General features: G+C 40.6%; 1 protein-coding gene across 1 annotated transcript in view; it reads left to right on the top strand.

The window, feature by feature from the left end:
• The window catches only part of LOC108246565 (adhesion G protein-coupled receptor A3), a 160467-nt gene that overhangs the window by 113842 nt on the left and 29145 nt on the right, over positions 1-17480 (top strand). The window contains exon 15 of the mRNA XM_017434185.2: positions 12923-13050. Within this exon, the coding sequence (XP_017289674.1) occupies positions 12923-13050 (128 nt within the window). The remainder of the gene's footprint in view (positions 1-12922; positions 13051-17480) is intronic.

Raw genomic sequence — 17480 nt, 5'->3', positions numbered from 1 at the left:
GGTCCTGTTGGAGCTCTAAACCCGGTCCTGTTAGGAGCTCTAAACCCGGTCCTGTTGGAGCTCTAAGCCCGGTCCTGTTAGAGCTCTAAACCCGGTCCTGTTGGAGCTCTAAACCCGGTCCTGTTAGGAGCTCTAAGCCCGGTCCTGTTAGAGCTCTAAGCCCGGTCCTGTTGGAGCTCTAAGCCCGGTCCTGTTAGGAGCTCTAAACCTGGTCCTGTTGGAGCTCTAAACCCGGTCCCGTTGGAGCTTTAAACCTGGTCCTGTTTGGACCTGGTCCTGTCACCATCAACATTTAAGTCTATATTTGCACAGTAACACAAATAAAACAGCAGCAAACTAACCAAATGATGTGATGCAAAAGTGTAGAAGGTTAATATTTAAAATATGTGGCGTTCTTTCACATAGTTTTTTTTTTTTTTGAGAAATAGTTGTTCTATAATTCTGAAAAACATAAAAATGGGCCCGTGTTTAGCCTTTAGCTTAGCCTGGGCAAAGACTTTACTCTTATCTGTAACTGACTGAACTGTTGATAACTGTTAGACAGAATATTACTTCACAAATGTCCAGAATATCCCTTTAAATACATTCTGGTGCTGCAGAGAACAAATATTTATTAAAAAAATGTTTAGTGAGAGTTTGAATGGATCAGTCCTTTCTATGGCTGTGTTCAACCTCAAAAATCCTCCAAATCCCATTTCCAGCAGGTGAGCAATGTGCTCTGGCATCAAAAGTGAAAGCTAATCTGGGTGCAAGAATTCCCTCTTCACTCACTGCCATGACACCGTGCCTCGGCCTTACAAATAGCCCTAACGAGATGCAAACATGTAAATTGCCGGGAGCAGAGATAGAGCGGTCTAAATGGCACCAATAGCACAACTGTCAGATGGTGAAATGGAACTGGGCTGAGATCACCACAAGCAATCTGGAGTCAGAAATGGAGGAAAATTACATTGCAGAGGAAGGGTGCAGGGAAGGGAGAGATTGAGTCAGACATACAGTACAGTTCTGGACTGAAGGAGGAATGATCTGTTTTTCTTTCTGTGGTTTTGTTCATATAATGCAGTTCTTCCTCACATCCTTATCTCCCTAATCGCTGGTTTTATTGTTGTCCCTGTTGTCAGCCGCTTCCTGTCGGATACATCACATCCTCTGTTTTAGGGGCTTTAATGTTGCCTCAGTTTAATCCTGTGGCATCAATAGTCCACCAGTTGTGACCTTTAATTCCTGACAACCCTGAATGACATCATGACAAGAATATTCATTTTTATAAGACATTCATATTTGATTTTCAGGGAAATGATAGTTAGACCTCTTTCCTACATATATGCATTCTGTTCAATAAAGCTGCGGTTATGACGTGGTTTCTATGGTGATGGCCACAGAGTCATCGTATGGCTTTTTATGAAAAAGGGCTGCTGGATATTTGTAGTGGACACACAGAGAGAGCACATGAAAATGGTGGACAGCAACAGATATGTGTGTGTGTGTGTGTGTGAGAGAGAGAAAGCTTTTTAAATCCACTGGCTGTGCACAGTGAAGAAGCTCACAGGCAAACCTAAGCTTATTTACCAGCTGAGACCTCTGTAGCCAGCGAGCGCTGCATTGTGCTGCTTGCAGAGGCAGTTTTTTTTAAAGCCTCCTCTTTGCCACGCTGTCTCTAAGTGTTAACGCTGCACAGCCTGCGGAGCCCTGCCCTGTTTTCCTGAACTGTTTAAAGAGAAAAATGACATGTTTTCATTCAATGCATTTACGAGCTGCAAGCTGCTGTAATGTAAATTCCTGCTCTGTGTGCCGACGAGCTGAGATCAGAGTGGGAAAGGTGTGTGTGTGTGTGTTTTTACATCTGAGCAGCGTATGTGCAGGAACATACATGTGAGCAAACACTGGCCATCCGTTCAGCCTTCTGTGGCCTGTGCAGCAACTGGAAGAGCGATGAGTCACCCCTCTCAGACAACTCCTACCTGCCCTCTCTTACTCACACAGAGAAATGATGGAGGAGAAGGCTCGTCTCATTCCAGCCTCTTGTTTTAAAACAATCTTCTCTGGGTTTTATTTTTATTGATTAATGCTCTCAGACTGAACACTGAAAGGATTGTTGCCTGGGAAAAGTTTAGGTCAAAAGGCTGAACATAAAAGTGAGGTTTGGTCTCTGTAGCTGCTGACCATTTTGATTCAGTTTAAGATGGGCAAAATTTCAGGCATTTATTTTTTTTTGTTCCTTTAAACCTTTCCTGAATTATAACCCATACATGACATTGATAGCTGTGAAGGTTGGTACAAAGCAGGCCAAGGCGTGTACAATGTGAGTGGAGGTGGGTAACAGCCTAGAATACAGTTTTACAAGATGTGCACCGAAAAACGTAACGATTTTAGACGTATGGCTCGTTGACTTACTGGTCACTTGGCTGTAAACACTCAGGATTCAGGAAGACTGCAATGAAGAATGTGTATATTTTCATAAAATATTTACTCAAGTTTGAGTCACCAGCTAAGTCCCAGCCCAGCGAGACCACCTAAAGGCCCCAGACTGGATTTGAACTCTGGACCTTGTTGCTGTGAGGCCATGGAGCCGACCAGCTGCTCCGTCATGCAGCCAGTAAGGAGATCAGAGCCCTTCCAGTTTCTTAAATACAATAAAAAGCAGCTGTCTCTCTGATTCCACATTTGTTTGTATTGATTCATCTTTTATGTAGCAGACTTGAGGATTTGTGTCTTTGTTCCTGTTGCTTTGGGAGGGGGAGGTGCTTACAGTGCATGGCTGAGCGGTGCGTACGGCTTCTTCATTTGATCGTCATGCTTTAAGTGTCTGCACAGAACAGTGATTACAATAGCTGCTCTAGAAGAATTTGAATAGCCTTAAGCTAAATACAACACTTCTAATCTGTGGCTCTAGAGAAATTATTGCTAATGAAACAATGTCCTTCTGATGTTTGAGGAGATAAAATCCAGCCCGACTTATATTCCTGCGAATCAAATTACAGTGTTCATCCAGAGCGACTTTGTTTTTTATTCTCAGCCTCATCAAGTCATTATGCTTATTGATTTGATGGATTCACATGATTTGATTATTTGTTTTGAGTTTTATTTACCTGAAGAAATGCTGGGTGAGGGGATAATTGTGGCCATATTTCCAAACTGTGACAACTACGAGGTATTTCTGATAGCCTGTGTTAATGGTGCATGGCTGTTTCTCTGAATGTCATCCATTCCAGACATTAGACGGTGCCGCTGCTGTCCTGTCTGCCTGCATTAGCCAGTATGTATGGGCGAGCCAGGGTAGGTTTGATTTGCACACTCACTTCGGTTTCAGACTTGGCACGGCCACTCAAGGATGATAAAATACATCGCTTGATGGGAGCTCGTAGCCGGGAGCCCGCAGGCTGTTTCACTACAGGATTTTAATTTGTTTTTTTCTTTTCTTTTCTTTTTTTTGCTCTCCTCTTTTCACAGCATGTGTGCATTCTGGCTTTATTTATCACAACAGAAAAGGAACGGGATTGGCAAGAATTGAAATCATCTTTTATTTTTTTATTTCTGTGAAATATTTAGGTTTTAAAAAACATGCAGTTCATTCATCATTTTGACCAATCATGTGAAATCCCCTCATTTAAATTGTAAGTGCTCACTGATCGGCAGTGTACTTGTCCCTTTTTATTTTTGCAGATAAAATTGCACCAACTGTGCCCACAGGAGATTATGGATCAAGTTTAATTGACTCTGGTAATCTGATTTTGGCATGGGGACGGAGAATCCTAGATTAAAGTTGTTGCTACAACCCAAACAAAGGATCAGGGCTGTGTTTAAAGCTGGAGGACAACTGAGGCGTATTCAGACATGTAACATGGCAGTACTAATCCAGGATAGGAGGAAAGCTTAAGTGACCTCTGTGGTAATATAGTTTCCGGGCTGTAATAAATTGTGATGTCACATTACCCTGTCAGTCAGACACAGTAATAAAGTGGTCACAGTGCTGTGAAGTAATGTGATGGCAATAATGATAATAGCTGGAGTGGAGAAACCACGTTTGAAGCTGCTGCTGCCTTTGGTTTCAGTCATGAAAAGAACAATGAAGAAGAGATATTCACGGCAAGCCGCGAGCTAACGCTGACTGCTTATCAGTCACCATCGTAGTCAGGTCAACGAAGGAGCGGAAACAGTCTGAATGGTTTAATTTACAGTAGGTGTAAGAAAAAAGCTGCATTTACTGTTGCAGTCTCACTGAATGTTACGTGTTTGTAACCAGCGAGCTTTGGAATTGCACTTTAAATGGATAGTTTTTTTTTAAATCACAGCCTATTTTTGAGTTCTCAGGACTGTCAACTAATCCCAACCCAGAGAGATGACGAGGGAGCTGCAGTATCTGTATCTGCTGCAGATCAACGATAGATGCAATAATTTATAAACTTCAAGACATACATACAGAACAGTTCACTCCATTGTTGGTTAATTGTTTTTAAACCACATTTATTGGTGCATTTTAATTATCTTGAAACCTAAATTAACTATAGTTTATTTTACATAAATACTGATTTATATATTTTTATTCCTAATAAAGGGTGCATATTTAAAAAAAAAACTATTAGTCACAGACTGCTGACCAGCAATTAGTATAGACTCTAACAACATTTAAAAAGCTATCATGATTAACAGGATTTTTATAACTGGAAATTTAGACACAAATCAAAGTCATTACTAAAGACTGATATTCTATATTATTACTTACAGACAGATATTCTGAAAACAGCTGTATTGCAACATATTTCTACTACAGGAAGCTATGGTAACTCTGCTGACTCTTAGATTAGCAGCAAAGATTAAAATTAACAAAATCCATTTTTACATTTAAAAATTGATTCAGAAAATTCTGTGTCTATGATGCATCTAAAAATAGGTTTTATCCCATTTCTGCTGTTCACACAAACATTTCATGTTGGAGATTTTTTTGGAGATTCACTCTTAGACGTAAAAATGCAGGTGTTGCATGGAAGGTTTTCTTTTCTATAGACAGAAGGAAGAATGGGATTCACAGAGTGTAGTGGTGAAATGTGTGTGTGTGTGTGTGTATGATGGATGAGGATCCTCGGTGACAGTCTTTGTGTAGCAGCTTTCATCAGGTTCACCTTCTCATTCACTTTAACTCAGGTAATGCTGCAGAATATTTGCTGCTATGTGAATAAGACCAACATTTTCATTCTCACCAGCTAGTTTCAATTAAACTCATGTAAAAATACCTTATCATACTTTAGTTACTTTGGTAAGGCTGTCTTTACACTGGATCATGATCCTGATTTATGTAAAAATCAATCAGAACATGGGTGATCCTCTTCAGGTGCATCTGAAGACTGCTTACATGCTCATTGAAGCGTGCACTAAGGTCACTGTGGTTTATCATTGTGGTGACAGCGTATCAAGGTCATCAACTGAATTGAATTGAATTGAATTGAATTGAATTGAATTGAATCAGTGTCCTTGGTTGAAGCATGGGGGAGTGCAGTAGCTGCGGTGAAAGTGGATTCATGAATATCAGGCCTGCAGGAACCCTGGTGAGGGGTCAGCAACAACTGGAGTGATTGTGGCAAAGTAGCAGAAACAACTTAGTTCAGAGTTTATCCCTCCATGGCCTCGGGTCAAATAGACCCAGAGTTACAAGTGCTTCTCTTCCTCTTCAGTGACGAAGGCTTCAGGAGGGTGAATATCTGTGGTGGTAGCATTGTGCTACCATGAGGTGATCTTCTAGCATGTAGCTGCAGTATGACTGGATAAAAGAGCAGAGTCAGGGCGGGTGTCTAGAATAAAGTGAAGGAGGTTTTCCAAATGTGCTGCAAACCAGACATGTTCTGTTTGGTTGAGTGGATTGTGGAGAGTGTAGTGGGGTCATCATTTTGTCTAATGGGGGCCTAAATGTCACTTAAAGAGCATGTTTTAAAGCTTGGAACTCCACACTTTTTATTTGAATCGAAAAAACTTACTGGATGAAAACCAAAACGTCTTCAAGTAACAGAAACAAAGTCCGAGTGCCTTGTTTTTAAACTCTTAGAAACAAAGTTTAAGCTCTTGTGGTAAATCTGTAGTCCTCCTTGATTTTTACTCCTGATCTGGTCCATCTGCTGAACGTGACCTTTTTCTTTTATTCCAACCTTTTGGCTTTCATATGTACATTATACTTATTGTTTACTTGGGAAATGTTATTTTGGACTCAAAGTGCTGCTTCACAGTTAATAAAACAGGGAAGAAGATACACACAGACCATATCAGCTGTGCTCACCCATAGAGAGTGCAGATTACACACAACCTCTGCTGAATACTGCACAATCCTTTCAGTGACAAATAAAACAAAAAGCACAAACACTAACTGTGCACCCTATCCAACCCCACCACACCAAACAAGTCTGTGCTTCTCTGTGGCCACTGTTTAAAAGTCTGATAGACTTTGGTTTTAAAGTGGTTTAGTTTGTAGCGCGAGACTCTAAACCTTCTGCCTGAGGGTTCAAAGTTCACCGGTGCATACTTCCTTGTTAAATGATAATTCTTCCTCTGTTTCTGAAATGATTTTGTAATAACTCACTCACAGGTTTTTTCTCAATAATGTGGGAAATTTGTGCATTTGATCTGTAGTTCTGTTAGCATAATCCACACAGTGATTTTTACTAATTTACATTTGTTAACAGGTTGTTTTTTCAGTAAGAAATGTGAGATTTGTTGACATCTAGTGGTGAAGCCATAACTAGAGACCCTTAGGCAGAAGCAATTTCAAATGTAGGAGAAACAAAAAGCAAAGGAGCCTGTGTTTGTCTGTTATAAACAGCAAGCTATTAAAACACAGCAAATTTTCTGCTCTGACTTCTGAGGAATAAATTAAAAGCATCAGAAAATTAGAAAGTCATCTGACTCTTGTTTATTGTGTGATATCAACCAAAAAATGGGTCCTAATGATGAATCTTAAATTTGATTAGAATTTAATGAATATTAAAAGGCTGATAATCAACATTATTTCAGTTCCAGTTTAACTGAAAATAACCAGCATGCATTAAAACATGAGTCAGTTGGGTTGTACCTTTCAAACAAATATCATTATTGATTAAAAAATAAATAAATCTTGTTCATTAGTAACTCTGAAAAACTTCTGTCAAAGGTTTGTCACAGCGTGGTGTTGGTTGAACCCAGGATGCATACAGACAGACAGACAGGACCTGAAATGGAAACTGATTTATCTAAAGAATAAAACAAAAACTAACAAAATCAAACCCCACAAGGAGAACTGGACTGTACGGAGCTGATGAGACGGACGAGGCTGAATTTAAAGGCAGCTGATGAAGAAGAGGAAACAGGTGATTGATTATAAACCAGGTTCAGGTGCAGATGGGTGTGGCAGGCTGACAAGAGAAAGTACTGAGCTGAGGGCAGGTGAATAATGACACAGGAGACACAGAGGGCAAAGGGAAGAAAACTACACAACAACTTACAAAGACTGCACAGTAACTAACAATGTTCAACTATGGAAACACAAGAGGACCAAAAACCTAATCTAAAGATTAAAACAACTCAAATCCTGACAACCTTTTCTGGTTTTATTACTCTTTGAGTCCCACCTGATTTTGAGCAGCTCGGCTGGAGTAATGATGATATTCTGTCTTTGTTCAGCAGGAAGTAACACATTTTGATCTTAGCAGGGCTTTTAGGCTTTTAATCAGTATCCTATTTGCATAATACTTAATCTAAATGTATTTCAAATCATCTGTCAGTATGAATGATGTATCAAATTAAGCCAGCATGTGCAGTAAAATTGCTTGATTTTCAAATTAATGGGCAGTATCAGGCCACAAGAATGGTAGAATGTCCCTTTGGGCCCCTTCACATTAAATGATGATCCTGCGCTCCTCGACCTACATGACCTACTAGAATGTGGCTGGATGGTGGCAAACTTGGGAAACATCCTCCAGTGAAGGCAATCATGATGGTGCCACACTCTTAATAGGTTTTCCTGCTACGTTTACATACCTGAGATGCTCTCCTGCAGCACATCCCTATGACATTACTACCACATACGCTCCAAAACGTCAAAATGAACCTATGTGCTGGAAGATTTTGTCACGTTACCATAATACTACCACCTCAAGGACTGAATCTGTGCTGTTATTTACGTAACCTTGTGACGATCACAGTCATAGGCGAGGCATAAAGCCAGTGTGGCAGGTGCTGCTTAAAATTCACAACAACAACCAAGACGCACCTGAGCGTCATGTAGACACTTTATAATGGTCTTAGTCAACTCCTAAGTGGCTACAAGCTGAGTAAAATGCTGCAGAAACAGTGTCACCACATTACACCGTTGCTGTCCACCATTTACTGGCTTCCTGTCCATTAGAGGATCCAGTTTGAAATGTATTTATTGTTTTCTAAGTCCTGATAGCATTGCACCATCCTATCTGTCTGAACATACTCCAACCAGAGCTCTAAGATCTGCAAACTGGTTTCTTTTGGACACTCTGAGATCCAGATGTAAACTGGAGGTGACAGGTTTTTTGAGGTGGTCTCTAATCTGTTAGAGAGTTTACCTTTGAGAATGAGAGCGGCTCAGACTCTCAGTTATTTGAAATCTATGCTGATTCTTTTAGTTGTTTTCATTGGCCTTTAGTTTTTGTTGGGCATCTTGTGATTTATATTGTTCCTTTAAAGATTTTTTTAATTGAATTTAATGTGCAAAGCTGAGGATACACTTATTTTTGCCAGATTTTAATCACAATTCCCAGTTGGCCAAAGTCTGCACTAGTTGTGGACAGTTGGCTTGTTTGGTACAAAATGTGTTGGTGTGTGAGGGAACAGAGCAACGGACCAGTCAGTCAGTGGAGCTGAATCTGGAAGCAGTTGTGTCATGTGAACTGATGACTGATCCAACTGCAAACACGTGGTCCTAACAGCCAATAAGAGAGACGGGGCGGCACACAGGAAGTCGTGTCAGAATAGCAGATAGCTGCACAGACAACAGCCGCCGGTCGATTCTTGTTCATGTTTGTTTACCCTTTAAAGTCTCAGAAAGTTGGTTTAATAATCTGTGATCATCCATCTTCCAACAACCTGCAGAAACCTGTCTGTCTTTCCTAAATCTGGAAGACTTGTAAGACTGCTTCATGTGATACTTTATTGTATTTGAGTTCACCTGCATTGCTTTCAGATTTTAAATTTGCACAAGACTTTCTTCAATTTTTTTATGTTGATTTCTGAAGCCAGTCAGCATGTTTTTAAATGTGCTGTAGAATAAGAAGTGATGGGTTGATTGATTGAATGATGGATGAACCAGCTCAACCTTGCTACAGGAGTTGTGTGAATGTGGATCACCCTCCATCATTTACACTGCAGCAGGGTCGTCAACCTTCAACAGTTCTGTAAATCACTGAATACTCTTAAAGTTTTTAAAGTCTGAGCAGAAGCTTCAGTGCACAAATAACTGCGTCTCTTGGGTATTTTTAAGAGTGATTTTTATTTTAGAAAAGCCCACGTTTGTGGGCTGAGCTATGTTTACGGACTGAATCAGTGATTATGACACGGCGTCCCATGTTCCCCCTCATATCTAAAGATATTTAGCTCCTGCTGCCATTACTCACCATGAGACTAAATCCTGACTGGTTTTAAGACTAGTCAATAAGAAAAGTTCTTGTTTAGACTTGTATTAAAATCAATATCTGTGTAATGTTATTTCCTATGGATTAAACTGCTGTGTGCTCCTAAAGTATATAAATTATCTTCCTTTTAAAGCTTTTATTCCCCAAGATAATCCAGATTATGGTATTTCAGTTTACTTTTCTGATCAAAACATTTTTTTACATGAATCTGGGGAGAAATGCTGCTTAATATTTCCTTGTAAAAATTCCCTGTAAATCAGTTGGTGCTAAATTATTTGAAGCTATTTGCTATTAAAATTTCATTGTCTTTTCCCCTGAGAGTTTCTTTTTCTTTCCATTTCTTCTTCCGTCCTTTTTCTAGTCATTTTGCTCATATTGTTGCTAAGCTAGAGTTAGCAGTTTGGATTCACTTCAGTTCAGTTTATGTAGACTGAATTAACCATCTGACTCAGAAGTTTGTAGCTAAAGTTATTTTAAGGTGATAAAATAAATGAGTCCACTTCAAACGGAGTTCAACGGTTCGGTGTAATTTCATTCATTTGCAGTGAATACAGTCTGATTACTCACCCTCTCAATTATACTCTGAATCTTTTTAGCTCTGTGTAGGGTTGTAGTGCACACATCCAGTCACATTTAGGCTCAGTTAGGAATCTCCAGTGGACCCGACTCGCACGTTTATGGGCTGTGGGAGGAAACCGGAGCACTTGGAGCACTTGGAGCATACCCACACATGCACGAGGAGAACAGAAGATTATTTCTGAATGTGTGATGAAACACTCATCCATATGGAAATGGGTTTAAATTTCAGAACTGTATCAGTGCAGATGGAGCCACGTGGTTCTCAGATACCGTTGAACCAAAGCCTTATAAGTCATGGAAGAGAATATTCCTAATGTTCCAGAACAAGTCCGTTCCAGCGGGATTTTATTACAAAATCTTCCACTTGGAGAATTTGATCTTGATGTTCTTATACCAGATGAAACATAAAGCAGCAGTATGTGAGGCAGGGGGGGAAATTATATGATAATAATTTTATAAGTTGACATTTTTAAACTTCTTTGTTGTTTGATTCGAGCAAAGCGTGATTCCAATAGAGCTGATGGTTTATTGTTGTGTTTCTGGATTTTATTTTAGCTTGTAGTTGCTTTTTAAATGTCATAATTATAGTTTATTGCTTTTGTTGTTGTTGTAACATTTTGTTTGTCTGAATTGTGAAGCACTTTGGTCAAGTTTGTTGTTTTTAATGTGTTGTAAAAATAAAATTGACATTGACAAATATTTCAAACCTAATTTAATTTTATATACACATACATAAACCCACCTCTGTTCTCTTCCTGTGGTGTTTTAAATAATTCTAAAAACACTATAACATGATGTGTGCATATGTATTCACCCCCTTTTCCTTTGAAGCTCCAACCTTCAGCTTCAGATCCACCTGTGAGCGATCTCAGAGTCAGATAATCCTAGGATAAATCCACCTGTTCTGACAGAACTACACCTCTAAGTAGTGCAGGCTACCACCAAGCAAGAGACATCATGAAGACCAAGGATCTCTCCACACACAGAGACACAGCTGTGAAGAAGAACAGATCAGGAACCAGAACCCTGAAGATCCACAGAGCTCCATTAAATCCATCATTAGGAAACAGAAAGATGATGTCACCACAGCAAACCTGCCAGGAGAGGCTCGACCACCAGGAGGACATGAATCAGAGGGACATCCAGGAGGACATTAATCAGAGGGACATCCAGGAGGACAAAGATAACCCTGATGGAGCTGAGAGATGGAGGATCTGTCCTCAGGACCACTAGAAGCTTCATGGAGGAGAAACATGTGGAAGAAGCTGCTGGGGTCAGAAGAGACCAAACATCAAGAACAACATGTCTGAGGGAAATCTACCATCCCTACAGTGAAGCACGGTGGTGGCAGCATCATGCTGTGGGGATGTTTTCCATCAGCAGAGACTGGGAAACTGGTCAGAGTTAAACAGAGAGATAGATGGAGAGAAATACAGAGAAGTTCTTGACTGGAAAGCCCAGACCTCAGTCCAGCTGAGAAGATTGTTGGAGACGAGCAGCACCGTCCAACTTGAAGGAGACATTTTAAATTCTGGGTTTGAAGGCAACAAAACAAAAGGAACGCCCTTCCTTTGGCTGCAGGGGTTGCCACAATGAACAAACTCCCACACAGAGGTTTTTATGCTGGGTGGCCTTCCTGACACAACTGGGCTCGAACCTGAAGCCTCAGGATTTTGAGGTCATAACGAGCCACTGCAGCTCTGAAAACAGAGGGAATGCCAGGAGATGTAAATATTGTTGTGACCCACTTTACAGTATCTGTCAGGACTAGTTATCTAAAGAAAACTAGAATAATCTGAGTAATATAGAACAACATTAAAACTGTTTTCTTAGCCTATCGGAGGATTTGATTTAAAGTCTTTATCACAAACGGCTCTCCATTTCCCCAGTGTCCTGTCCTCTCAGCTGTCTCTTCTAGCACAACGCTGCTACTTTACAACCTTCTAAATGCTCACTTTCAGGTCACGACCCCTCACAAGTCCAGACAGGCTCATCAGCCTTCAGATAAACAAGGCGAGAGAATATCCCAGCGGGCTCTTCTCCCAGACAGTGATAGAGCCCGACAGCCTGTATGTGGATCACTCTCACAGACACAAAGTTACGCTGAGCTGGTGGGAATATGGAGATAAGGTGCTCTTTATTTAGCAACGTCAACGTGATAGAGCCAAAACTGTGACATTACTCCTGGCTCTGCAGCTGCAGATCCAAGGCCAGCCAGAACCGTCAGAAATGGAAATAATAAAACTTGAACTCTATCCTGAGATTCGGCTTTAGTTGTCACAAAACGCTGCAAAGATAAAAAAGCAACTTGATAATGGCCTAATGAGCGTCGTTAGCTAAATGTATTTTAGTAACAGAAAATTCAATTAAATTTGTTTCCTTTTTTCAGTTTGCTTGGCTTTTATCTATTTTGGGGTTTTATGGTTTCTGCTTGCAGACTGGGAAGCTTATGCCATTGTTGCAGTCAGTTACTTTGCCTAACACACTGAGCTAAATCCCTGAAATGCAAAATGTAAATGTAGGGGTTTATTCACTCTACAGGCTTGTTACGGCTTTATAGTAATTTGGACAGCATTCCAACTTAGACACATTTCCTGAATATTTATTTGTGTTTTGTTTGGAGTATAAAGCGGATCCACATACGAAGAGCTGATTGTCAGATTTCATGATGCTGTGTTTCTGATGGTTTCTGTCTGACTGCCTCTCCTCTCTGTGTGTCTCAGGATCTGAAGAAGGTGCTGTCTTTCCCCCCCTACCCCGGGGAGTTTTTGCACCCGGTCGTGTATGCCTGCACGGCTGTCATGTTGCTCTGCCTCTTCGCCTCCATCATCACCTACATTGTGCACCACAGGTAAGAGGAAATCTCTGATTCTTCTGAGGAGTCCATTTAAGCTTTAACCCAAGACAAATTACATTTTTCTATCAAAATCCAGTTTTCTGAATGACTGAAACTGAAATTTGTTGAAGAACATAAGACTGAATTGTTAGTTAACCCTTCTGAAGCCCTTGTCACTGAAGAGAGGAACTTAACTTCAGGTCAGCCGCAGAAGGGTTAGAAAACAGAACACCAACTAAAAGCCACTAGCTAAAAGCTTAAAGTATCAACAAGCTGGCTTTTAGCTAAAAGTAGCAAAAGGCTGGCTAATGAGGACACTGAGGACAACACCTCCTGTTCTCACCTGTAGCCTCAGAGGAAAGGTTCAGGAGACTGAAACGGTTTCCATCCACACGCTGTAACATTTCCTAATTAAGTGTTTGACGTGCAGTCTATACAGTACGTATAAATGTTTCTAAACATGCAGCATATGTAAATGTTTATTTACTTGAATGCACAGCTGAAGGTTGGACTAGAGCAGCTTTTTAGTTTGATGGAAAACTAACAGTGTGAATTCTGCAGTCCTGAATCTGGACCAGCAGTAATGTTTTTATTTCTTGCCTTTTCTCGCCTTCATCGTTGTTTTTGACTCTTCCAGCTCAGTGGGCTGACGGCGGCTCTGTAGAAGTTCATATTTACTGATTTGTGTTATTGTCGCTCTGTGTGTGTTTAGGTCAGTTATGACATAATTATATGCTTCCTATGGATCCCTAAAAGACAAATAAGCCACTTTTTGTTTTCTATATGAAAATCAGGCTGCAGCTCCTGGGCTTTTACATCACGATGTGTGTTTCTGCTGTGGAGGCTGCCTGACTAGCTTATTGTTTCAACACACCGTTATCTCACTAATCATTGTATCTGTCAGTGACATTAATGCCATATTATTGTGATAATTCTCCATCAACTTTAATATAAAAGAACTACAAACTATTTCAAATGTCTCCTTTCTCAAACAGCTATATTGTTAGTTATTTGATATTCACAGGAGTATTTATCCTTTCGTCTGCTCGGCTCCTGACTTGAGTGCAGAACGGATGAAACCGAAGGTGCAACAGTCTTTATGCTGCACATGAACCTGAGATTTGGGAGGTACAGACAGAAGAATCAACAATATGAGCATATAGGGCTCTAAATTTCACGTTTAAGGGGAAAAAAATGAAACATGTTAGATTATAGGATATTTTTGAGAAGACATTCGATTATTGCTAAAAGGTATTTATAACTGTAGTGTTCCAAAGTAATGCAGATGGGATTTGATATTTGGTGAAACTGTAATGTTTTGTAAGGCATTTATTCCAGCTGGAGCTGAAGGGAGGAGGAAAAGTCCATATTTTAAGCTTTATCTGCAGTGTTTTTTGTGTTTCTCACACAGAAGGTTAGACGGGTCATTTTTCAACAGTGCTCACATTAACAAACTCTTCCATCTCCTCCACACTTCCTGCCACTGAAACACATTTCTGTTTAGTAACACTCGAGTTGTGTAGTATCACTCCAGCTGACTGACACAATCTGAGCCACGGAGCGCCAGGACTGAGTGTTAAATGGACAGAATGCCGGGCAGGTTGTTCACCGTTACACAGAGTGGAACGGGAACAGATGGACAACATGTGATCCAACACTTTTTTACATCCAAACTCAGATGCCAGTTGACACAGTTTGCAGCACATAAGTGTTAAATCTCAATCAAAATGAAGTGAGAGGGATTTTCTACCACTAAGTCTGAACACCAATACTTTAAAGGTTTATTTAAACTTACATTTGTGGCACAAGAGTGTAGCCTCCAAACAGGCTCACTGAGCGACAGTGGCAGCGTTTAAACGGGTCGTGGAGAGCGTGGCAGGGTCATCTTCGTTCATCTTCCTTCGTTTGTTTACATCACTTTAACATTATTTGTTTTTCTTCTTTAAATACCTACATGAGCCTGTAATAACTGACAAAAGCTTTCCAATATTTTCTAATAACTGTTTTAAAGATAATCTTTATGGTGAAGTGGACATTTTATTCTCCACAGAAAGTTAGAAATTCCCTCACTGTGCAGGGTACTAAATATGCAACATTCACTAACAGGAAAGATGTTTCAGTAAAGTATTTTAGACTTAATTTAATTAATGAGAGGAGTAATTCTACCTTTGCTGTGTATTTATTGAAAATGTACAAAGCCATAAAATATGGTGATTTATATCAGACCCTCATGACACAAAATGTCTCCTGAATTGAAACTTTTCTACAAACTTTAGCGCAGTTTGCAGCCTGGGAGACGCTTCAAACCCAGAATATTTCTCCATGTTGTCCCTTCTTATTGCATCGTATTCAGCTGGTTCTGACTCCTGATCGGAACAGACAAAGTTCACTCATGCAGGTGAAACACAAGCAGTCTCTGTAAACTGCTGCAGCTACAGCGCCTTTGGGATTTCTAACATTATTCAAAACAACACTCAAGTTTAATTGAATTAAATTGGCATGCAGTTTAGCCTTTGGTTACTTGTAGCACAGATTTATGGTGACTTGATGCCTCAGTCTTAGTTTTAATTCAGCTGCTGACGATGTTGTGGCATGAATTGTTTTAGTTCTAAACCTTCATGCTGCTTTGGATGTTATTACTGAACTTGTTGACATATTTACAAATTTTTGGTGATTAGTAGTGATAACATGTTTCTAATATTGGACTTCTATTGTCTCAGAGACATGACAGGATGATCCGTACTGTTGCTTATTGCAGGTTAGACATTTTTACCAAACCTATGGGTGGAACAGTGTAAAAGTCATGGTCAGATATGGCCCCAGTCTTGGGATGATGCTGGTTTGGTCCAACACAGCTGATTGGAAACAACCAAACAGGTCTTCAGTCCTTAGTGCTTCATATGAGCTGGCTGTTCTTGCTTTGCTTTGGTGTGGAGTGCTTTAGATAGGACCTTCCTCTACTCGTTATTTTTATCGTGGCAGCTAACAGAAAGCAGTAAAATAATAAAGGCCTAGCCTTTAAAGGAATGCATATCACCCACCGCCTTTCATGCCAGAGTTTGAAAGTATAAGATCATCCGGCTGCAACTCTGATCAACGACGACTCTCAGCTACTACCACACCAAATGTTAGCTTAGTATTTATCAAACTCACTCAGTTATAGTTACTTTTGTGTTGTGAAGGTCAGTTGGCTGTGGTTGCCATCTTGAATTAGGGTGACTCTAAACATCTAATGATGACTTTCTGCAACTTTCATTAAAATGTATCTGGTGCTTTGAGATATTTTGCTAATATACTAATATAAAACACATGCACACACACAGCCAGCGATAATGGTCCATATCATTGTTCATTGTGGGTTGGGTTAGAAAAGCCGTATTTTCCCTGATCCTAATAAACATGCCCTGTGGCTCAGCTTGTAGCTGCGCTGCAGCTGTTGTTTTATGGGACATCAGCAGCACAGTTGGCTTGGCTAAACCTCCCCGTTCTATAACGTGTTATATTACACTGCCCATAACTTTACTGCCCCGTACATTTGTCTGAGCAATCAGTGCGGGGTGGGAGTCGGTGCCGTTTTACCCCCCAGACCCTCTGAGAGATGGAGATATAGAGGACTGCCAGGTTAATGTGCCTGACCCAATGAAAGCCCGCAGCAGAACCTGTGAAAACCCCTTCCAGGGAGGCCGGCAGGCGTCCTGATTTATGGCATTCAGTACCTGGACCACAGCACCGGCCTGGAAAGGAGCAGCTTCAGTCCTCCCCTCCCCCCTCGCACAGAGCAGCGGCGCCCGGCCCCAGACACGCCTCAAGGCTCAACGCTGAGCCGCTGCTTCATCTACAGTTGGCTCACGTGCAGCCGCCGCTCTGCTCCTCCATTTTGGGGAGAGAAGATTTTCAGTTTGCTCTTGAATCATTTCAAACAGGGACAGAAACACAGAGAGCCGACACCAGAAAGCAATTAACAGATTAGATGGTCTGCTTAATGTGCACACTCCTACGAACATGTTGATATCGCCTGACCTGATTCAGCTGATAGAAGGAAATAATCTGAGCTGAGTGTCCTGCTGCCGGCTGCAGGATGGTGGGTCTGAATTCATGGATTTAAGATGGGAAAAATTCACCTTGTCCAGCCAATTAAATACAAGTCTGTTTAATAAAGGCTGTCAATGTTTAAGTATTTATATTTACCCATTATTCTTTTATTTTCATCACAGTTTTGGACTCATAAAAACATTCAAATGTGCAGCTCAGTCAGGAATATTATACTGTTGGTAACAGGAAGTTATGTGATGAGGATGAAGTTTGAAAGAAAACTGCAGAAAATCTTCCACATCCATTACGATGTTAGAAGCTCTAAACCTGGTCCTGTTAGGAGCTCTAAACCTGGTCCTGTTAGGAGCTCTAAACCTGGTCCTGTTAGGAGCTCTAAACCTGGTCCTGTTAGG

This window comes from Kryptolebias marmoratus, linkage group LG22, assembly GCF_001649575.2.
Source record: "Kryptolebias marmoratus isolate JLee-2015 linkage group LG22, ASM164957v2, whole genome shotgun sequence".
NCBI lineage: Eukaryota > Metazoa > Chordata > Actinopteri > Cyprinodontiformes > Rivulidae > Kryptolebias > Kryptolebias marmoratus.
This window is presented reverse-complemented; position numbering and strand designations above follow the sequence as displayed.